At 48.4% G+C, this 22,853-nt stretch overlaps 2 protein-coding genes across 2 annotated transcripts; one reads left to right on the top strand and one right to left on the bottom strand.

The window, feature by feature from the left end:
- Positions 1–3,846: 3,846 nt before the first annotated feature.
- Positions 3,847–4,621, bottom strand: MRPL57 (mitochondrial ribosomal protein L57). Its single transcript, XM_040988369.1, has 2 exons — positions 4,535–4,621; positions 3,847–4,378 (listed from the first exon to the last, which is right to left on the bottom strand). Exon 2 carries the CDS (start codon positions 4,371–4,373, stop codon positions 4,065–4,067), a length of 309 nt encoding a protein of 102 aa, XP_040844303.1. The 5' UTR covers positions 4,374–4,378; positions 4,535–4,621; the 3' UTR covers positions 3,847–4,064.
- A 97-nt stretch (positions 4,622–4,718) lies between these two features.
- On the top strand, positions 4,719–22,035 carry SKA3 (spindle and kinetochore associated complex subunit 3). Its single transcript, XM_040988368.1, has 8 exons — positions 4,719–4,858; positions 5,728–5,955; positions 6,943–7,336; positions 11,168–11,247; positions 13,074–13,156; positions 15,427–15,630; positions 17,569–17,696; positions 20,944–22,035. The coding sequence occupies exons 1-7, from the start codon at positions 4,756–4,758 to the stop codon at positions 17,692–17,694; spliced, it is 1,218 nt and encodes a 405-aa protein (XP_040844302.1). The 5' UTR covers positions 4,719–4,755; the 3' UTR covers positions 17,695–17,696; positions 20,944–22,035.
- The last annotated feature ends 818 nt before the right edge of the window (positions 22,036–22,853 follow it).

The raw sequence follows: 22,853 nt of genomic DNA, 5'->3' as shown, positions 1-22,853 counted from the left end.
TGTTGCTGTGGCATAGCAGGTCTCTTCCTCTGCCTACATCCCATACGTGTTCCAGCAGCTCCACTTCTGATACAGCACCTGGGACGGCAGCGCAGCCCGGCCCAAAGGGCTTGGCTTCCTTCATCCGTGTGGGAGACCCGGCCAATGCTCCTGGCTTCAGCCTGGCAGCCCTGCTATTACAGTCATTTTCCAGAGTGAACCAGTGGTTGGAAGAGCTGTTTCTCCCTATCTCTTTAATTCTTGCCCTTCAATTAAAAACTAAACCTTAGAGGAAGAGAAAAAAACGACAAAGCCCTTTAAGAAAAATGTTTGTTAGCATTTCAGCCTTGGGCTCGACCATGAGTCAAAGGGCCTTGTATCTAAAGCCAACTGGTATGTGAAAATCCAACCTTTGAGAGGTTCTATTTGCAAAACACCAATGTCCAAAGTCCAGGAGGCAGGACACTGAAGGTCTTCTCATGACACTTCTCCATACCAACAGTCAAAAAGAAGCCACAATTAGAAGACTTTGAAATGAATGATGAAAACTGTACAGAATATCAGAATTTGTCTCCCGCAGCTACTGAAGTGTATAAATGTAGAGCTTCAAATGCTCCCATGTATATTTCTTAGATTCATTTTTATTTTTATTGGAAAGGCAGACATACAGAGAGGATGAGAGACAGAGAGGAAGATCTTCCGTCTGAGGATTCACTCCCCAAGCGGCCGCCAATGGCCGGAGCTGAGCCGATCCAAAGCCAGGAGCCAGGAGCTCTTCCGGGTCTCCCACATGGGTGCAGGGTCCCAAGGCTTTGGGCCATCCTCAACTGCTTTCCCAGGCCAGTAGCAGGAAGCTGGATGAGAAGTGGGACTGCAGGGATTAGAACCGGTGCCCATATGGGATCCCGGCGTGTGCGAGGAGAGGACTTTAACCACTGCACTTTCATGCCGGGCCCAAACACTTATATTTGAAAGGAATGATTCAAAATTGTGAAATTGTGATTAACTAGCAACCCCATATTAAGAGGCCAGAAAAAGAAGAGCAAATTCAATTTGGGCAAAAGGTAAGCTATACCCAACACAAAAGGAGGAAATGGGGCCAGGCTCAATGCTCCCCTTGTACGTGCTGGGATCCCATATGGGTGTGATGGACTTGGTGCACGGAGCCGATGACACGCATGGACCCTGACTGATGGTCAGAGCCGAAGTTTATTAGTGGCATCAGACTTTATACACTGAGGGTCATATGGGATAAGGGAAGAAGTATTGAGCTCATCAACAAAACCCAGTAAGTTTCTATGTTTTTGTAATGTCAGAGTCCGGGCTAAAGCCCCCGGACGTCAGGGTGCGAGCTAGTCAACCCCCAGAGAACAACAAAGAGTCTCACTGGCAATGCAAACAGCAAACAGAGTCTACTGCGCCAGCATGCTGGGGTCAGACTGCACTTTGGGCACACAGGCCAGCCATGCAGAGCGGTCAGACCCCAAACAGCCTAAGACAGCTTATATATGACGTTTTTGGGCTCGGAATACATCAAAAGTAACAACCTTAGACATGTTCATTTTTTATGGCCTTCAGGCACAGGCAGCCTGTTCTGTTCCCATACCCATTATCTGTATGGCGCATCCCATTCTCACACCCTTATCTCCCTCCTGTTCCTGGGACCGGAGAAGAATTGTGCCCTTGCCCTCCTGCACCTGGGTTCACAAAGCTGCAGGACAGCAAAGAACGGATTTATCACTGAAGCGGAATCCTCCCAAAGCCCAGGCGCCTCCTGACCTAGGAAAGTAGCAGTTTTCTCTACACAAAGGAACCTCACACTGCCCAACAATAGCATTTTACCCACACTCTAACAGTTTGGAACTCCTTTTGTCTTGTGTATTCCACCAAGTGTTCTCACACACATACTGTCCATTCAACTGTTCTTATACAAATGATCTCCAATCAGGTGTACAAAAGGTAGCCATTTGATTGTTCTCAAATATTATCCAATCAACTGTAATCCTGTGCTCCCTGACCTTCTAGGGTCACAATGTCCCCCTACAGGTGCCTGGTGGCTCTACTTCCCATCCACTGGCCCAAAGCCCTGGGACCCACATCCACATGGAGACCCAGAAGAGGCTCCAGGCTCCTGCTGAGCTCAGCTCTGGCCGTTGCAGCCATTTGGGGAGTGAATCTGCAGATGGAAGAGCTTTCTCTTTCTCTGTAACTCTAATCTGCCTTTTCAATAAAATTATTATTTTTTAAAAGCAGAAAACAAATTGTTTTCTATTTTTACATGGAAAAATGGTTGATTTAAGGGGACCAAAAATTGTTCCTTTGACACTATGAAAAAACACAGTGAAGAACATCACCAGGAAGCCCAATGACAATAAAGGTAATGTTATAAGCAACACTGTGATGGACAATTTTGAAAAAGTAGGCTAAATAGAACACAGCTTACCAAAACTGGCACAAGATGACCCAAAAACTGGTTAACAAACAAAGTGGATTTGTAGCCAAAAGCTTCCCCACGTCTTTAGCTCTGGGAAGCCGTGTCAGAGCGCTCACTTCCCCACCGAGTCCAAGCACTGCATTGGTCCAGCGCACCTTGAGCAGTGGGTGTAAGGTGGAGCTGGCAAACCGGCTGGGAAGCTCAGCGTGCAATGCACGATGGAACGTTCCGTTTCCTAGGTTTCCTTTCTTGCGTCCAGTCTGGAATTGTGTGCTGGAGAAATGGCTAATGTGTAAATGTCAGTGAAGAAGATACAAAAAGCCAGAGGAGAGACCTGTGGAGACACTGCTTCCTGTAGCCAAAGGATCACAAAAGGAACGACCTCCCTGGCAAGGCAGGAAAGTTTCCACAATAAGACCAGTTAGCAGCACAAGTGCACCTGCCCCGTGCACCTGCCCATGCCCTCTGGAGCCAGGAGCCCTGCCGTCCGCTCTGCTCCTCGCTGCTTTTTGCTCACTGAGGTCACTGCGCCCAGCCCCAAGTCTGTTTTTTTTAAAATGTTTCATTTTTTTCAGGCCTGGCATGATGGCTCAACAGCTAAATCCTCACCTTGCAGGTGCCAGGATCCCCTGGGAGGTGTCCCGGCTGCTCCACATCCCTTCCAGCTCCTTGTGGCCCGAGAAGGCAGCGGGGGACGACCCACAGCCTTGGGACCCTGCATCTGGAAGCAGCTCCTGGCTCCTGACTTGGGATTATCACCCTCCCTGGCCCCACAGACACGGACACCCCTCCGTAAAACCCTAAGCCATAGGAGACTGAAGGGCCAGGCTGCTGCCACACCTGCACGCTGGCAGCTGGCCACCTCTGCAAACTCATTTTCTCTAGGAAGAAATTCATTCTTGCTGGGGGGTGGGGAGGACAAAAAACAAAGATAAACAGCAACAAAAAGAAGCTAGCTATCCAGAGCTACTCAGTTAGGCAATGAGATAAGGTCATCAACAGGTCTTTTCGGAAGGAGGCAATACAAATGGCCAACAGGCACGTGGAGAAACATTCAGGATTACCAGCCATCAGGAACATGCAAATAACAACCACAGGGAGGCTCCTCTTCTCTGTAGCTGACTTTCCAGTAAAAATAAATCTTTAAGAGCCAGGAGCCTCCTCCAGGTCTCCCACGCAGGTGCAGGGTCCCAAGGCTTTGGGCTGTCCTTGACTGCTTTCCCAGGCCACAAGCAGGGAGCTGGATGGGAAGCGGGGCTGCCGGGATTAGAACTGGCACCCATAAGGGATCCCGGCGCGTGCAAGGCGACGATTTAACTAGGCTACCGCGCCGGGCTCTTCCCCCTCGCCCCCACTTTTAAGTCACCTGTGTGAAAATGCACTTAAGTGTTGCTAGGAGACGAACTGTAGAAAAAAAACACACACACCACCTGTCGTGTTCAGGAGTATGTTTGGCAGCGAATGCTCACAGTCCTACTGCGGCTCGAGAAGGAACACAAAGGGAGGCAAGCCGGTTTTGCACGAGACGGCCCCACGCGGCAGAGGGAAGCGGGGGACCCCAAAGTCGCGCGTGGGGCTCGCTTTATTGCGACCCGCGTCCCGTGGGGTCGTGTCCGGGCGCCCCGCGGGACCCCCCAGCCCGAGGCCCGGCTCACGACCACTTCTTGGTGACGCTGAGCTGCTCCAGCTGCTCGGCCACGAAGCGGTGCGGGGGGAACTTGGCCGCGCTGGCCGCCTTGATGGCCTCGAAGGCCGCGGCCCTGCGCGCCGCCGCGTGCCCGTACTCCTGCTCGGCGCTCAGGTACGGCCTGCTCAGCCAGTAGTGGTTCTCGGCCTCGATCTCCAGGCGCCGGATCATGTTCTGCTTGGCGAACGCCGACACGGGCCGCGGCCGCCGGTGCTTCCCGCTCCACTGGCGGCCCGGGATGCGGTTGCGGAGGAGCCGGCCGGTGAGGAACATGGCGCCTGAGTACGAGAAGCCGAGCTGGAGCCGGCAGCGCAAGGCCGCAGGGCTGCCCTCCACCGCCGCCCCGAGCCCGGCGCGACACCCGCAGGGGAAGGCAAGGCCCGCGCCCCGCCGCGCCCCGCCGCGCCCCGCGCTCCTCAGCCGCCGCCACTGACCTCCTCACGACCGAGCGGCCCTTCCTTCGAGGAGCGCGCCCGTCCGCCCGACGTCTTCACGCGAGATTTGGCGCTGGCCAAGCGAGGGCGCGGAAGCACTCGTGCGCCTGCGCGGGCCGGGACGCTTCCGGCGTGGTCGGGACGCTTCCGGCGCCGTCCGATTCAAACGGGCGGCGGGAGGCGCGCTGTGCCCGGGGAGGTGTGCGCTCCGCGGCATCGCCATGGACCCGATCCGGAGCTTCTGCGGGAAGCTGCGGGCTCTGGCCAGCACGCTGGACTGCGAGACGGCGCGGCTGCAGCGAGCGCTGGAAGGAGAGGACAGCGGTGAGCGGGGGGCCCAGGTCGGGTGGGCCGGTTTGTGGGGGACCCTGACCCCGGGCCGTTCTGGATGCCAGAGGCGCATTGGGAATGGAAAGACAGGCAGTGCGGTAGAAAAAAAAGAAATTTTCAGATGATGATCAGGCATCTGAAAAAAAGAAAAAAAAAGCCTGAGCTGTCAGTCATCAAGGAAATGCAAATTAAATCGCAAGATAGTACCAGGGTTATTGAAACAAAAAGTAGAAAGATACCAGGTGCTTCCTAAGATGTGGTGGCAGTGCAGGTTACAGCAACCACGTTGGAAAACCATACAGCGATATGCATTAAAACTGAGTACCTACATGCGTAATTTATACTGCAGCACTTTCCCCTTTGATACCAAAACGTGACTATCTTGGCATGTTCTAGAAAGCTCAAAAAAAGAAAAAAAGTAGTCCCAAGCTACACAAACTCCAACAGCTATGCGGAATAGGTCAGATGAGTTTGATGGAGTGGAATCGTGGTTTGCAACGGGCTTGGGATGCGCTCGACAGCGAAAGGCTGCCAAGGAAAGAAGTCAGAGGGTCCAGGTTGAGCAATCCACAGCAGGTCAGGCCGCTCCCTGGGGCAGGGCTGGGGGCTCAGGGCTCAGGGCTCGGGGCACTGTTGACTTGTAGGGGGAGAGAGGGACTGACAGGCTTCTCTCTGCAGCTGTCTGCACCTGCCCAGGCTGTAGTTCAGCAAGTGTTTTAAAACAAACACTACTAATGCTTTCTAAGGAACTAGTAGCTACAGGTGGTAGATAATCTACAAGGATCCCATCCTTACTATATTTTTTTTCTTTTGCTTGTTGTGTGTTGGGCTTGTTTTCTTCTGTGTCCCTGTTGGTATCGAAGACTTTGAAAATTACCCGATGACAATTCTGCACGACCTTCATTCCGACGTCCAGACGCTAAAGGACGAAGTCGGTGTTCTTCTTAGTAAAACAAGTGTGGAAAATCAAGAGAACATTGGTTTCCTAAGGACAGTGAAAGTACTGATGAAAAAAAATTCAGCAGATATTATGCAAATACAAGAGTATTTCCAGAAGTATGGGTATGAGCCACGTGTCAAGAAGAACGCAGGTTAACCTAACTTTTATTTATAGCGTTTGTTTTGGCGTTCGAGGAGCCACCATGATTGAGACAAAGGGAAAGCTTGACTGGTTTTCATTTCTCTCTCTGCTGTTGTGGGGTTGGCATTTGGCAAACTCATTCAGCGCTCACTGTGGGCTGATCTGTGGGATGGTTCGTGGAGTTCTGTTCTTCCCAGAGCCTTGGATGAGAGCTAACACGATTGGATGAAAGAGTTTGTTGAACCGTTCAAATGACAGTGCGAGATAAATCCACATGACTCGGGATTGGTTTCTTCTAGCCAGTTCTGCCAGAACAAACGAGCAACAACCAAAACTGGGAAACACCATTTTTCCTGTTGTGCTTCCTGTTGTAGAATGAGAGATTCTGGTTGTAGAAGTGGATGGTATTATTCATATTAGTTATGAGATTTTATGAATGGTGGTGGAGCACAGTTGAGCTTGGGTGGAGCTCCTGCTTCTGGCTCTAGCCCAGCCTCCTGCCGTGTGCTGCAGGCATTTGGGCGGTGAGCCAGAGGACTGGAACGCTCTTTCATTCTTTCTCTTCCAAATTTGTAACTGCCAGATCAGCCATTTGGCACAGTGGCTGAGAGACTGCTGGGGAAAGGGGCGGTCGGTGTTCTGTGGCGTAGTGAATGGAGCTGCTACCTGACTACTGGCATCCCACTTGAGTGCTGGTTCCACTTCATTTCTAGCTCTGCTCATGTGCCAGGGAAAGCAGTGGAAGGTGGCTCTTGAACCCGTGTGGGGGATTGTTAACCTCGATTCTCTGCTCAAGCTGTTGCAAGCATCTCTGTCACTCTGCTTCTCAGATAAAATAAATAAAAAGTCTTCAAATACATAAGTAAGAAATGTTAAAGGAAGGTGCCAGACTTTTGCTGACTCGAGAAGTTTTGGAGGGAACTGTTGGGTTTTAGTCATGGTAGGATTTCCTTGTTCCTGCCTACCCCCATGTTAACCCTTTGGACTTCCCTCCTAGTGTGTGAGCAGGATGGCGTGGACTCTGCGGCAGAGCTGTCCCAGCAGCCTGAGGGCCGGGGCGCCCCCGTGGAGCCTCGCATCCCAGACACCTCCTTCCCCGAGAAGCCTCCACGTAGTCCACAGCTTTCCGATTTTGGACTTGAGAGATACATGATCACCCATGCCCTGCCCAAGCCTGCAGGGGCAGAGAGCCACCACCAGGAAGAGCCCCAGGCAACTCCAGCTGCCAGGCAGCTGGCCGCGACCCTGCCAAAGACGCCGCGATGTGCACTGAGAATGGATGACTTTGAGTGTGTGACTCCGAAATTAGAACATTTTGGGATCTCTGAATACACTATGTGTTTAAATGAAGATTACACAGTGGGGCTGAAAAATATAAAGAATAGTAAGAGGTAAGCAGCGCTTTCTGTTCTTTTAGTGTTGCAGAATCTTGTACATTTCTTAATGTTTGTCTAGGAGAAATGTTTCAGACAGTGTGTTTTAAAATTCTCTATCATCAGTTCCAGCATTGAATGAGCTCTTGGTTTCCTTAAGCCATAAGGAAGTGTGACAAGAGCCTGAAAACAAATAGTATTTGCAGGGATTAGGTAAAAGTATAAAACAAAAGAGGTAAAATCAACAGGAATTGGTGAAGTATTTGGAATGTTGACTTGGGAAGATGGGAGGGTCGGGGATAAATCCCAGCTTTGTTTTGTGGTCCGTGTTAATGCTGAGGAAAACAGCTGCCTAGGTCTTCATCTGTGTCTCCTCTCTGTGGGCCTGCTTTCCAATAAGAAGTAATTTTTTTTAAAGGGCCTGACACAGTGGCTCAATCGACTAAGCTGACCCATTTAAGCGCCAGGATCCCATCAGGGTGCTGGTTTGTGTCCTGGTTCCTCCACTTCCCGTCCAGCTCCCTACTTGTGGCCTGGGTAGGTGGAGGAGGACGGCCCAAAGCTTTGGGATCCTGCACCCACGAGGGAGACCCAGAGGAAGCTCCTTTACGAATCAGTCAGAAAAATAGGATAATCTCAATAGATATCAATGAGAAATGGCTAAAATTTGAATCTGTTGTTTTGCAAATTCCAAATACAAGAATTCCTTTATCCTATAGCTAATGATATCAACATCTCAAAGTGAAGCCATCTGTCACTTATTTAACATGTCAATATACTCTGGCCAGTAGGAAATAGAGATAAGAAGTACTTCTCCTGTTGCATGCTTTGTGTAGTTAACATAATGGGGAAAAAATGTTTCCCATGGTTAGGTTAGTGGCTAGTGGGTGAGTATGTAGCAGAGTGGGGCTGGTGTCTGATACAGTATCCCCATTTGGGGTGCTTGGGTCACATGTGGGAGTGTGAGGTTCAGACTGTTAGCATTCCAGAGGCTAAGTGTGCACGAGGCATGATGTGAGCAGCTAACAACTACGAAGAAAAGTTGCATCTATTAAAGTGGAGCAAAGTTGCTTTTGTCTTCACTGTTAGAAAAATATAGTCAATTACATCATTCATATATTGTTATTTGGAATATTTCATGAAGACAATTTTCAAACATTGAAAGCTTTTAGTCTTCTTTTTTTAACCTCTAATTTTTTTTATGATTCATTTATTTTAATTGGAAAAGCAGATTTACAGAGAGACAGAAAGATCCTCTGTCCACTGATTCACTCCCCAAGTGGCCGCAATGGCCAGAGCTGAGCAGATCCGAAATCAGGAACCTGCAGCCTCTTCCGGGTCTCCCACATGGGTGCAGGGTCCCAAGGCTCTGGGCCGTCCACAACTGCCATCCCAGGCCACAAGCAGGGAGCTGGATGGGAAGCGGAGCAGCCGGGATTAGAACTGGCATCCTTATGGGCTCCTGGGTGTGCACGGCAAGAATTTAGCCCCTGAGCCATCATGCCAGGCCTATTTTTCTTTCTTTAAAGATTCTTTATTTGAAAGGCAGAGTAAGAAAAAGGGGGAGAGGAGCGATTCAGAGATCTGTTGGTTCACTCCCCAGATGGTAAGGAACTTCCCAACATCCAGGGTTGGGCTAGGAGCTTCTTCTGGGTCTCTCATTTGGGTTTAGGGGCACAAGGACTTGGGCCAAGCTCCATTGCTTTCCCAGGTGTTCTAGAAGAAATCTGGATCCTAGGTAAAGCAGCCGTGATTCAGCTCGTACCCATGTGGGATGCCAACATTGCTTGTGGCGTCCTAACCCTTTACGCCACAACGCTGGCCACTAGTCATTTTATTTCGAGGGAAACTTGACAAATAGGGTAGCACAGCAGTTAATCATAGCCTTGTTTATAATAGGTAAAAACGGGAAATAACAAAATAACCAAAGTATCTAAATTACAGCATGGCATCAACCGGAAATCATGGTGAAGAATGTGTGTAGATGGTATTACATATAAAATCTAAACTGCTGTTCAAAACCATGTGCGCAGCGAAGAAGCAGAAACAGTTTTTTAATAGCATACTAAAGGAAATGCATATATGTCACATACATACTTTAAAAACCACATACGTCAGTGAAAAGCAGACATCTCAGTTTAAAACATGAGCAAAAGGCGTGAATGAGCAACTTACAAAAGAAGGACCACGAGCTATCGCTCAGTGTAAATGACGTTTAGCCTTGCATCAGTTGAAGGCGCTGAAGGAAGAAGTGAGATTTCATTCCTCACTCAGCAGAGGCGAGGGTTTCGTTTTCACATTTCGATGTGGTTTGTTATTGTTAAGAGAAATGATTTCGGGGAAGTTGGATTATGTGTAGCAATAATAAAGACGTGAGAAAAGAAACATTTTTATGAATGCTCGCTGACACTGGTGACTGAATGTAAGAAATCCTTATGACATTTTTCTTAATTTGAAACTTTGCAGTCATCGATACATATATTGCTGTCATTGCATGTGTAAGAATTTCTAAATTTGTGAATTTTCAAGAATTATATCAAGAGCACATAGATAAGTCATAGAAATACCAGGCCTATTTAGGAATAAATTAACCTCGTGGAGAAGCCTCCCCTGCACGGAGATGCAGCGTTCTTAATTGTGAACTGGGCAGTGGATATGCACGAGTTAAGTTTAACATTTTTTAAAAGTTTATGCATTATATATCTATATATTCTTTTGTATATGTGCTATATTTTACAAACAGTTTTTTTTAAAAAACTTTATTCATTTACTTTTGAAAGGCAGAGTTATATATATAGAGAGAGAGATCTTGCATCCACTGGTTTACCCCACAAATGAGCGCACTGACTGGAGCTGGGCCTGTCCGAAACCAGGAGCCAGGAGCTTCTTCTGTGTCCCACATGTGGGAACAGAGGACCAATGGGGCCATCTTCCATTGCTTTCCTAGGCATTTTAGGAAGAACTAGACAGGAAGTGAAGGAGCCAGGACTCTGTTGGTGCCCATGTAGTATGCCAGTACGTCAGGCAGCGGCTTCACCCACTCTAACGCAGTACTGACCTCAACATTCACACTTGTATAAACTGCTCGGATAGGATGTGAAGGGCAGCAGGATTCTTTATGTTCCAAATGAAAGCTGGAAACAAGTGAGGATCGCTTTTACTCGGTAACACATTTCCTTTGAATGATGTTCTAGACAGCCTTAATAAATGCTTTAGTCTTAACCAAATTACAGGTTCTTAATCCATATCGTATACTGGTTCTACAATTCCACTTCATGATTTGGAAACTGATGTTTAAAACAGTGATTTGAACATCTGCCTTTCCTTAAATCGACGATCTTGTCTTTGTTTTACTTCAAGGTCAGAATTGCAGCTAGCTCCCACTGGCTGGTTCCCTTCCTGAATGGCTGAGCTGGCTGGAGCTGCGCCCATCTCAGGCAGGAGTCAGGAGCTTCTTCCAGGTCTCCCTGTAGGTGCAGGTGCCTGAGGCTTTAGCTCATTTTCCACTGCTTTCCCAGGCCCTAAGCAGGGAGCTGGATGGGAAGTGGAGCAGCTAGAACTGGACTGGAAGTGGCGCCCATGTGGGGTGCTCACGTCACAGGAGGCTGCCTTGATATGCCATTGCACCAGCCTTTGTCTTTGTTCTTAATCTTCTTTCATGAGCATCAATAGAAAATTGTTCTAAGTTCCTTTGAAATATGCATATCTAGAGCTATTTCAAAGATTGTTCCCTGAGATTCTAGTGCTTAAAGCAGAAGGAACAGTCAGTCCAGATTTGCTGATAAAAGTTTCTTAGTTGTTTAATATGAACATACCTTAACCTTGTGATTTCCTCGTGAATTTCACCAGGGAGGAGACACTGGAAACAGAACACACGTGCGGTGACCTTGCCACTCCTGAACCCATAATCCCGCAGCTGAAGCACTGTGGTGAGTGGACAACTCAAGCTACTTCTCAACTGCATTGTTTGTGGATTATCTTGACACAAAAATGTTTCTTTTACTGTACACATATATATATATTTTTTAAGATTTATTTAGGGCCCGGCGGTGTGGCCTAGCAGCTAAAGTCCTCACCTTGAATGTGCAGGGATCCCATATGGGTGCCGGTTCTAATCCCGGCAGCCCCACTTCCCATCCAGCTCCCTGCCTGTGGCCCGGGAAAGCAGTTGAGGACGGCCCAAAGCTTTGGGACCCTTGCACCTGCGTGGGAGACCCAGAAGAGGATCTGAACCTCCTGCCTTTGGATCAGCTCAGCTCTGGCCATTGTGCTCACTTGGGGAGTGAATCATTGGATGGAAGATCTTCCTCTCTGCCTCTCCTTTCTGTATACCTGACTTTCCAATAAAATAAATAAATCTTAAAAAAAAAAAAGATTTATTTGTTTTTGTTAGAAAGGCAGATATACAGAGAGGAGGAGAGACAAAAGAAGATCTTCTGTCTGATGATTCACTCCCCAAGTGATCGCAGCAGCTGGAGCTGAGCCAATCTGAAGCCAGGAGCCCAGAGCCTCTTCCAGGTCTCCCACACACGCGCAGGGTCCCAAAGCTTTGGCCATCCCCGGCTGCTTTCCCAGGCCACAAACAGGGAGCTGGATGGGAAGTGGAGCTGCCGGGATTAGAACTGGTGCTCATGTGGGATCCTGGCGCATGCAAGGCGAGGACTGTAACCATACTACAGTATCGCGCCTGGCCTACTGTAGACATTCTAATAGGTTATTATTTTTTTTAACATTTGTAACATTGAATTAAGTACTGTTCCATTCAGTTCAGCGTAATTTCCTCCAAGAGCAGATAAAGTGTTCTGGGATGTTTTGAATTGTCTTCCTGGTTACACTCAGTTTTTATACCTTGTCTGTCTGGCGTCTTAACTTAGAACCTGAATTCATTCCCCCACTTACGGATGCAGAGGAATAATGCTTCCTTGATTTAGCTCGAGCCTATTGATTAGACTTGTGCATTATTACGTAAACTATGACCAGACTGCGTGCTATTAATCCCGAAGGTCAGTGGAAGCGGGCATGACTATGCCAATCCAAAGCCAGGAGCCTCTTCCGCGGTCGTACCCACGCTGGGCCTGCAGGTTGCCAAAGCTTTGGGCCGTCCTCGACGTGCTTTCCCCAGGCACCACAGCCAGGAGCTGGAAGGGAAGCGGGGCTGCCGGGATTAGAACCGGCGCCCATATGGGATCCCGGGCGTGCAAGGCGAGGACCTTTAACCACTGTGCCACCACGCCGGGCCCTGGAAGATCTTTCTTTCTCTCTCCTCCCCGCCTTCTCCCTTCCTCCCTCTTTATTTTCCTCTTCAAATAAATAAATAAAATGTTGGCGTGTGTGATGCATACACTGTAGTTGTTTGTTAAATAATTAAGAATAAAGTACAGCATTGCCAAAGCTTGTGTTTTAAAAGCTTAAATCTCAGTGCCAGCATGATGGTTCAGTTGGCTAATCCTCAGCCTGCAAGTGCTGGAATCCCAGATGGGCTCCAGTTTAAGTCCCAGCTTCCCTTCCAGCTCCCTCGCTATGGTCTGGATAAGCAGCAGAGGCTTTGGGCCGTCCTCAACTGCCCTCCCAGTCCACAGGGAGCTGGAAGGAACTGGAGCAGCTGGGAGACGAACCGGGGCCCATATGGGATTCCAGTACGTGCAAGCTGAAGACTCTAGCCACTAGGCTACCATGCCAGGGTCAATAAAATCTTTTTTTAAAAAAGTCTAAATCTGTACTTCAACTTACACTATCTGTTGTATTTGTTTTCTAGATGCTGATTTTGCAGATTCCCCCTTAGTGCCTACATTCTGCACTCCTGGTTTGAAAATTCCTATGAAGAAGAGCACAGCTTTGGTAACGGCTAGATACCAAACATTTCTGTTTAACACATTTACACTAGTGTAGCTGTTAAGAGCAGATTTGTAATTTAGCAGCAAAGACTCAGAATTTTAACTGTTTTTTCATACTATTGGCCATGCTTCAGAATTTGTTCAAAGGCAAATCGGAACAAAGGTTTACAACAAGGAATTTAGAGTAAGAAACAGCTTTAATTGTAAGAGCAAATCATGAGACACTATTAATATCAAATAATAGAGGAAAAGCAAAGTACAGTGAGGTATATTCATAAGATCTGGTGTTATTCCTCAGATAGTTTTTGAAGAACTGAACACAGAATGTTTTTAAGAAATAATCACATGGTTTATATGGATGCACGTGTATCCATATATAGTATACACAGACCTATATTTTATTTATGGAAAAAGAATGGCTAGAGATAAGCCAAAATAGAGTTCTTTCTGGGTGATAAATTCACGATGATTTTATGTTTCTGTTTTCCAAATTTTTCCAGTGAACAAATTCACTGTTATCATGAAGTTATTGGAAGTCGGTGTAAATGCTTAACACAGCTGTAATAGACAGACAGCACGGTATTGCGGCGTCCGGTACAGCTTTCTATAACGATGACAGTGCTGTGTAATCTGCATTGCTGTAATATGGTAGCCGCTAATCACATGTACTTAAGTGTTCACATGCAATCAGTGAGGCCTTGGCACGATAGCGTAGTAGCTAAAGTTCTCGCCTTGCATGTGCTGGGATCCCAAATGGGTGCCAGTTCGTATCCCAGCTGCTCCACTTCTGATCTGGTTCCCTGCTTGTTGCCTGGAACAGCAGTTGAGGATGACCTAGAATCCTAGGAATCTGCACCCATGTGGTGGAGCTGGAAGAAGCTCCTGGCTCCTGGCTTTGGATTGGTGCAGCTCCGCCTATTGCAGCCACTTGGAGAGTGTACCAGCAGAAGGAGGATCCTTGTCTCTTCTCTGTAAATCTGACTTTCTAATAAAAATAAGTCTTTAAAAAATGCGGTCAGTACATGTGAAGAAAGAACCAGCTTTTTAATTTTGAAGAATTTTATGTCATTTAAAATTAAGTAGCTGCATGTGGCTTATGCCTGCTGCATTGGAACATACAGCTTTAGACAGACAAAATTTCGGTAACCTTGCCACTTAGAATTAATCTACTCCTTCGGGTTTGGCTCACATGGAAAGCACCCTGCTAACATGACAGTCCTTGCCTTCCACTTTTTTATTTTAATAACCTTGACCTAGGAGATGGAGTGACTTAACCCAGTTGGTTGATTTAGTATGAATAAAGCCTTTGCTGAACTCAGCTCAGATTCACTTTCTTTTTTTAAAAAAATTTATTTATTTTTATTGCAAGTCAGATATACAGAGAGGAAGATCTTCGGTCCGTTGATTCACTTCCCAAGTGACCACACCGGCTAGAGCTGAGCCGATCTGAAGCCAGGGGCCTGGAGCTCTTCCAGGTCTCCCATGTGGGTGCAGAAGCCCAAGGCTTTGGGCCGTCCTCGACTGCTTTCCCAGGCCACAAGCAGGGAGCTGGATGGAAAGTGGAGCTGCTGGGATTAGAACCAGTGCCCATATAGGAAACACTGTGCATTCAAGGCAAGGACTTTAGCCGCTTGGCCACCGTGCTAGGCCCTCAGATTCACTTTCTGCTTGCTGGGTGTGTGTCTGCCTTCACTCTGCTCACCAGGCCAGGATTCTGGTCTGGCCCCAGTTCAGTGTCTGAGACAAGCTGGGAGGTCTCTCCAGACTTGGAGTTTTTACTCAAAAAGTCCACTTAGTCCTCACATTAAGTTCTAACTTAACTAGCCTTTTATACTAACAAAGATGGTGTTCATTCCTCAAAAAGCTATTTCCTTTTTTAGAAAAAAATGATTTCTGATTTTTTCATGTGAAGGGAAGCTGAAATTGATCAGTGTTTGGTCTGTGGGCTCACTGTCCAACAGCCCGCACTGGGCCAGGTAGAAGCCAGGAGTGAGACTGTCTCGGTCTCCTTCGTGGGTGACAGAGATCAAAGCCCTTGAGCATTGCTGACACAGGCACGTTGGCAGGAGGCCGGATGAGGAGCAGGTGCTCGGATGTGCGATAGAGGCACCAAGTGACAGCTCTGCCTGTCACACTGCCATAGGTCGTTCATGCAGGGTGTCATGCTGGGGCCACTTAGACTCCGACAGAAACAACAGTGAACTAAGTTTGATTTGCTTCATTGTTTTACATGACCATAATCTAACAACTTTTTTTTTTTTTTACTCCTCATAGATGTCTACAAATTGTCCAACATCAAAAACCAACAGCTCATCACATGAAGTGCAGGTCACAGATTGTGGTCCCTTAGTGTTAAAATCACACGAGTGCTTTGAGAACTTCTCTGATCCCTCTTCCCCCACGATTTCTTCCTACGAGAACCTTCTCAAAACACCGACACCTCCTCAAGTTACCACGATCCCAGAAGACATTTTCCAGGTGAGTTGTCCAAGATATTTTTTCTGATTTTTTTTTTTTTTAACTTAAAGATTTATTTTATTTTCATTACTAAGACAGATACGCAGAGAGGAGGAGAGACAGAGAGGAAGATCTTCTGTCCAATGATTCACTCCCCATGTGACTGCAATGGCCGATACTGCGCCGATCCAAAGCCAGGAGCCAGAAGCCTCTTTTAGGTCTCCCACACGGCTGCAGGGTCCCAAGGCTTTGCGTCGTCCTTAACTGCTTTCCTAGGCCACAAGCAGGAAGCTGGATGGGAAGTGGAGCACCGGGATTAGAACCAGTGCCCATGTGGGATCCCAGCGCTTTCAAGGCGAGAACTTCAGCCTCTAGGCTATCGCTCCAGGCCCTCTGATATTCTTTTAAAAATTAGATCCATATGTATTATAGACCTAAGCGTGTAGCCGATCATCCATCATCTGGTCATATGCTAATTTTAGTGTTGAGACAATGTCAATTCCCGGATGCTTAGTCTCTTCTAACCTTGCTGTGGTTTCCGACTTCCATTTCGAGTGATAATACCTTAGGGGACATTTGCTCTGTGCTTCATATTCTGAAATGTTTTCTCACAGTAATTTCTGGTAATTGTTCCGCTGCTGTTGCCGTGTAAATCACCATTCCATTTAGAATGCTGCTGGAACTTCATTCTTGTTCATGAAAAGTATATCCTTGTTGAACTTCTTGGAACTCGTTTTAGAAGTACTTCTTTGTGTATGTTAGAGTATCTTACTATGCTCTGATTTGTGAAAACTGCCAAGTATTAAATAACCCGTGTTATTTGACATATGTATTTGAGAAGTTACGGTTTTCACAATTATTGCTTAGGCAAATTAATTTTTTTTTTAAGATTCATTTATTAAGTCAGACTTATAGAGAGGAGAGATAGGAAGGAAGATCTGTCCGTTGATTCACTCCCAAAGTGACTGCAATGGCTGGAGCTAAGCCAATCCAAAGCCAGGAGCCTCTTCCGGGTCTCCCACGCGGGTGCAGGGTCCCAAGGCTTTGGGCCGTCCTCGACTGCTTTCCCAGGTCACAAACAGGGAGCTGGGTGGGAAGTGGGGCTGCTGGGATTAGAACCGGCGCCTATGTGGGATCCTGACACGTTCAAGGGGAGGACTTAACCACTAGGCCCCCAAATGAAATTCTTAATAACTGCTCTAGGAGTCTTCCTGGCTGTGAGAGTTATGAAAAAGATAAATCACGTGGGAAAGTATCTAACTGTCATTAGAATGTCCCCTAAGATGCCATGTTTCTTCATTTCTGGGAGATACAAGAATTTGGTTGATGAACGAATATCTCGCGTTTATAGGAGTCCTAGTTTATATTTCCACATGGTTGCTTTCCCTTGTTTGTTTTCCCTAAATAGTTGTAGAAGTGTACTTGCTCTTAATATTATATTGCTTCTGGTTTCCACTATCCCCAGGATGCATTTTATTGATTGATTCATTTGTTTGGGAATCAGTGTCAGAAGCAGAGTTGGATCCTGCACCTGCTGGCTCACTCCCCAGAGGGCTGCAGTAGCCAACAGGTACAAGCCAGGATCTGTTTCCAGGTGTGCAGGGGCCCATGCCAGTGGGCCACCCTCCACTGCTTTCCTCTAACCTTAGCAGAGAGCTGGATCAGAAGTAAAGTAGCCTGAACATCGGCGTTGCCCATTTGCGGCCAGAGCTGCAAGTGGGGGCTTCACAGGCTATGCTACCACACAGACGCTCAGAGTACATTCTAGAAGGCTTCATGAATCTCACCCTCACATTCAAGTTAAATTGCATTACCTCCTGTTATGTAGGGCTAAAAATAATTCTTCAGTTTTAGATAATCTTAAATAAATCTTAAAAATTTCCAAGGTTTTTCTCAAACATTTTGTAACATCTTTCACATTTACATTTACCATATACTTTACTTTTCTTTTGGTTGTAGATTTTAACAAAATACAATTCAAAACTGGCTACTCCCATCGCTGTTAAACCAATGGCAGGCAGGAAAGAGTTCCGCAGATACGAAGGACACAACAGCCGGGATGTTGGCAACAAAGAAAACTGGTGAAAGTGAGTGTGTTACCTTTGTTCTTTGGTGCTTTGGCTTTTTGTATGTGTGTGCTTTGTTTTGTTTTGATGTTGTTTACATAGCTGAGAAGGAAGCATGCCCATGTGGACCGCTGATTAGGTGGAAAACGACAAGGACTGGGGGAAAGTGGATGAGACGATTGTTCCCAATTTTCTTTTTCTTCCTGTATGTAGGGAAATCGGGGCGAGCAGGGGAAAAGCCGCACCCAGCATGCTAACAGCCTCGGTAGCCAGGGGTGTGGGATGGCCAGTCGATGTCATCCTAGGGTCCCTGATGTGGAGCGTGTCTGGAGGGTACTGCTTAAGTGCTTTTGATAGTTCTGAGATGCTGTTGATTTTGCTACTCCAAGGTCCATTGGCTGACATAGTCCACCTCAGAATCTCCACTTGCCTGAATGCTTGCTGTCAAAGCTTGGCCAGGACAGTTGTCCATTTTGTCCTGCCCTGCATCCTGTGACATGGCACTAGATGTCCTCTGCAGGCCCATTGAGCTGTCGTGTCCCCCATGTGCTTCTGGGCATGCCATCCGCTGCACAGGCTGCAGCAACTGAGGAGGCCCAGGCCCCATACATGCACTCCAAGGTCAGATTACAAATCCTGTGATTCAGCCCATAGCTGGAGTTTTAAGCCTGGTGGTCCACATCATCCTAAACACACATTGGTGGTTGCAGTTGCTGGGTCATTTCCATCTGTAGCCCCATCTCTTATGCAAATTACTGGATGCCGTGGCCCCTCCCAGCCCTGCCCACCACACACTTGGCCCTCGTGCACACTAGTGGAAACTGCAGGCTAGTCGGAGCAACCCCCAGGAACTCACCAGGCCTGCCCCAGCCCTGGCTTCCGTGCATGCCAATATGTACAGATCAATCCATCCTATATCCCATCTGACTCATATACTCATAGTTGCAGCAGCCTATTTGATCTCAGCCAGCCCCACTATCCATCCCACATATTTGCCAGTGGATGCCACCGCCTTGTCCGGTCAGGCCCGACTCCAGCCCTGGTTCTCATGCTCATTGCTGGGAGCTGCTGCCCATCAGGGGAGCGCCCAGTTTCCTTCCAAGGCCCACTTGCCAGCCTCGGATCTTGCACTTTCCAGGTGACATTGTGGTCTAGTCTGACAGGACTTGCCCCCAGGCCTGGCACTTGCCAGCTGATGCTGTGGATAAGCCTTACCAGCCTGCACTTACTGTGACCCAGGCATGCGCCGGTGGATGCAGTGGCCTAGCTCAGCCTGGCTCTTCCCCCAACGTAGTTCACATGCAGGTCGGTGGGTGTTATAGCCTTGTCCAGCCTGGTCTGCCCCCAGTCCCAGTAACCCAGCAGGCGAGCTGTCCTCCCTCTACCAGGCTTGCTACTGGCCCGCAGTCTTATATGTGCCAGTTGGTGTTGCAGCCCAGTCTGGAATGGCCTACCTCACCTCAGCATTTGCCAAGGTGTTCTGTAACCTGACCCAGACTGCCTCAGTTCCAGCTCATGCAGGCGGGTGCTGCATCCTATCCCAGCATGGCCAGCTCCCAGTCTCAGCCATGTGAACTGGCTGGTGATTCAGTCCAACCCTGGCTGTCACACCTGCCAGTGGATACTGTGAACTGGTCTGGTCTGGGTGGCACCCAGTCTCAGCTCTCACACTCACCACTGGGGACTGTATCCTGACAGAGAAGTTCCCCAACCTTCTCTATCAGGCCACCTTCCAATCACAGATCTCACATGTGCTAGGTTCTTGACCCAGGCTGATTTGGCTCACCTTCCATCCTGGCATTCACTGTCAGGTACAGTGGCCTTGCCTGAGCAGCCCATACCCATTCCGGCTCTTACAGTTGGGTGCTGCAGCCTAGCCCTTCCTGGCACACCCCTAGACCCAGCTGTCATATTCACCAAGTTCAGTAGGTGCCATAACCAAGCCCTTCCTGACCCACTCTAGCTCTCACAAACATCAATGAGAACTTGGGGAGTTCCCTAAGTTACCCCACCAGGCCTGTTTCCAAGACCTAGATCTCATACATGTCAGCAGATGCTAGGTCCCTGCCCAGCCTAGTCCACACCCCCAACTCTGCCTTTATGAGTGCTGGTGGATGGATGCTGTATCCCAGCACCCAGATCCAATTCTTGAGTGCACCTACAGGTACTGCAGCCTGGGCCAACCCAGCCTGCTCGCAACCCCAGTTCCCATGAATGTTGGTGAGTTCGTAGTCACACCTAGCTTGGCCTTGTACTACCCCCGACTCTTGTACAAACCAGCAGGTACTGCAGTCCTACAGGGATGAGCCCACAAATTCCCCACAGAATCTCCCCAGACCTGGTCCTCTTGCATGCTGGTTAGTGTCATAACCCAGCCTGACATGTCCCACCCCCTGCCCCAACAATCACTGGCGGGTATTGTGGCCCCGTCGTGCCAGGCAGGCCCCCAGCCCTGGCTTCCCTGTGCTCCAGTGGGCTGTGATGGATGCCAGCCATCCCAGCCCAGGTCTCCGACATGGGCAGGTGTCCTGGTCTGAGCCAGATTTGTCCTCTGGCTCCCTCCTGCTCCAAACACCTGGTCTCGGCCCCCTCGTTTGCAGTGGCTTGGTCTGTGGAAGTCTCCCGAAGAGATTCCTCGCCTGTAATGTGCTTCCTCAGTGGTGTCCCCGACACACATGCCCAGACCACCCTGCAGGACAGGACACAGCCACCACATCCATAGCTCCGGCACTGCCCCAGGCCTGTTCTTCCCACGGCGTGGCATGGCCCTACCTCCTGCCCAAAGTCACACTGCCATAGCAGTGCAGCAGGCGGGGCTCCACCACCTGCCCAGATCTATGAATATGTTGCCTTCTAAAGAGAGAATACATGTCATTTGACGAGGGTAATTACAAGTTTAGATTTGAGCGCCCAGTGCAATGGCTCAGTGGCTAAATCCTCAGCTTGCAAGTACTGGATCCCATAAGGATGCCGGTTAGTGTCTTGGCTGCTCCACCTCCCAACCAGCTCTCTGCTTCTAGCTTGGGAGAACAGTAAGTAAAGGACGGCCCCTGGGGACCCTGCACTCATGCAGGATACCTGGAAGAAGCTCCTGGCTCCTGGCTTCGGATTGGCTCAGCTCCAGTCATTGTGTGGCCATTTGTGGAGTGAACCCGCAAATAGAAGATCTTTCCCTCCTCCCCTTAAATCTGCTCTGCCTTTCAAATTTAAATAAATAAACATTTGAGTGGTAGGGAAAATTTCAACTAGTTTTTATTTGTATCTGCAGATATTCTAATGGATCCGTCTATCATAAAAACTGCACAGAATGGGATGAAGACATAACCGGATGTTCTTGTGCATTTTAAGAACTGACCCATTGTAATGAGCAACACAGACACTGCGGTCCTACCATGCTTTGTAATGAAGTTGGGATTTGGTTCAGCCCCAGTCTTCCTGACTTGGAGCTTTCCATCACTGCTGAATCTAACAGAATGGTTTAGTAGTAACAGGAAGTAGGGCAAACACTTCTTAAAATCGGAATGCTACTGTCTGATCTCCCCATAAGACCACGCAGACCTGTTTGTGGCCATGTGCTTTTTGCTGCCCGCTAGCTCTGCCCTCATCTCCTCTCCAGACTGCCAGTCTTTTTTTTTTGTCTTGCTGCAGTCTTTATACCTTTTATTCATTGGTGCTCTTTGAAGATTATTTTGCTGTATGCAAATACCAGAAACACATCTTTAACACAGGAACAGAGGGTGACTTGCAGGTGTGGCCACGTGCGTTGTGATCCTCTGAGGAAGGAGGGCAGACAGCTGGCATCGGGGACTCTGTTGTCACGCTGGACTTCAGCCCTCTGCGTGATGTCACAGAGCCTTCAGCTCGGCTCCGCCCTCCACATGGCTGCTGGCCTTTCAGGCTGCACCCTCCAGTCACCCCAGGAAGGGCCCACACCTCTCGGAAGGATCTGGTGCCTAAACCTGGGCCAGGAACCCTCGTGTGAACCCTCAGCTGTGGCCACAGAAGCCCCTGGAGCCAACGGTTCTAGGGGTGCCAGAGAAGGGGTTTTTTGAAGGCTTACCAGTAACTTCTCCAACTACAGCAGTGGGAAAATGAGGACTTAGCCTACTCTGGAGAGCAGGCAAAAAGTTGAGAACAACTGACAAGTGTCAGGACAGGGTGCATCAGAGGCGGCGCTTGGGAACTTGGATGAAACTTCAGTTCTATGATGTGTCATGCTTTGCTATACTAATTTTTTGAGGTGACATCAAAACATTTTTTGTCCTAGGAATTGTGTAATGCCGAATTTAATTTTTGTTATGTATAAATTATGTTAAGAGATTTATAATCTTTCAAATAAAGCTGCAGCTAATATTATATATGCTAATGATTCCACAATGGGTGCCAACCTCACTTAGCATTTGCATATTTTGTGTGCACACGTGCATATTGGGAGCTGCATGGGTCTGCTGGTAGGGGGAGTGAATTCCAGATACCACGGATCACAGAGGATGAAGGCAAAGAAAATGAAAAGCCAGTCATACAGAAGACAGTATTTCACGGAGAGTGGTTCTGTTATTGCTGCGAGCGTTGTTGGATAGGAGTTAATGGTCGTGTGCTGGTGACGGGAAGGAGGGAGAGGTGAGGGCTCTTGGATGGTTCCGCTGGGGAAGGAAGACAGCAGCTAGACAGGACAGACGCCGACAAAAGATGAGCAACAGGTTGATTGCCTGTGAGGGAACTCCCCCTGATCCCTCGGATTCAACTTCCCCAAATTTAACTTCCAGACTCTTGCCACCTTCCACCTTCAGAACTGTTGGGATCTTTCTGGTGCTTTCCAAGGGGCAGGCATTGTGGCACATGGGATAAGTTCCACCTGAGATGCCCGATCCCCGGGTACTGCTCCACGTCCATCCTGCTTTCCGCTAGTATGCTGGGGAAGGAGGCAGATGGTCCACACTCGGACATGGGAGACCAGATGGAGTTCCAGGACCTGCCTTGTCCAGCCCTGGCTCTCGCCGGCATTTGGAGAGTGAACCAATACGTGGAAGATAGCTCTCTATCACTATCTTACAAAAACAAAAGTGAAAAAAACCAAACCAAGAGCCTTTGTGTGGCCCACGTGGACCCTACATGATTTGAGCCCAGCCTCTGACATGCACACACCTCTTGGGTGTTCACACCCTCCCCGCTCCTCCT

This window comes from Ochotona curzoniae, unplaced genomic scaffold (genome assembly GCF_017591425.1).
Source record: "Ochotona curzoniae isolate NIBS_2020 unplaced genomic scaffold, NIBS_Ocur_1.0 contig_4838, whole genome shotgun sequence".
Taxonomy (NCBI): Eukaryota; Metazoa; Chordata; class Mammalia; order Lagomorpha; family Ochotonidae; genus Ochotona; species Ochotona curzoniae.
This window is presented reverse-complemented; position numbering and strand designations above follow the sequence as displayed.

Bases quoted from the DNA above. Each gene is read 5' to 3' on its own strand.
- MRPL57 (XM_040988369.1), bottom strand. From the start codon at position 4,373: ATGTTCCTCACCGGCCGGCTCCTCCGCAACCGCATCCCGGGCCGCCAG.
- SKA3 (XM_040988368.1), top strand. From the start codon at position 4,756: ATGGACCCGATCCGGAGCTTCTGCGGGAAGCTGCGGGCTCTGGCCAGC. The intron at 5,956-6,942 runs GTTAACCTAACT...CTTCCCTCCTAG, and splicing joins ACGTGTCAAGAAGAACGCAG to TGTGTGAGCAGGATGGCGTG. The intron at 7,337-11,167 runs GTAAGCAGCGCT...GAATTTCACCAG, and splicing joins AATATAAAGAATAGTAAGAG to GGAGGAGACACTGGAAACAG.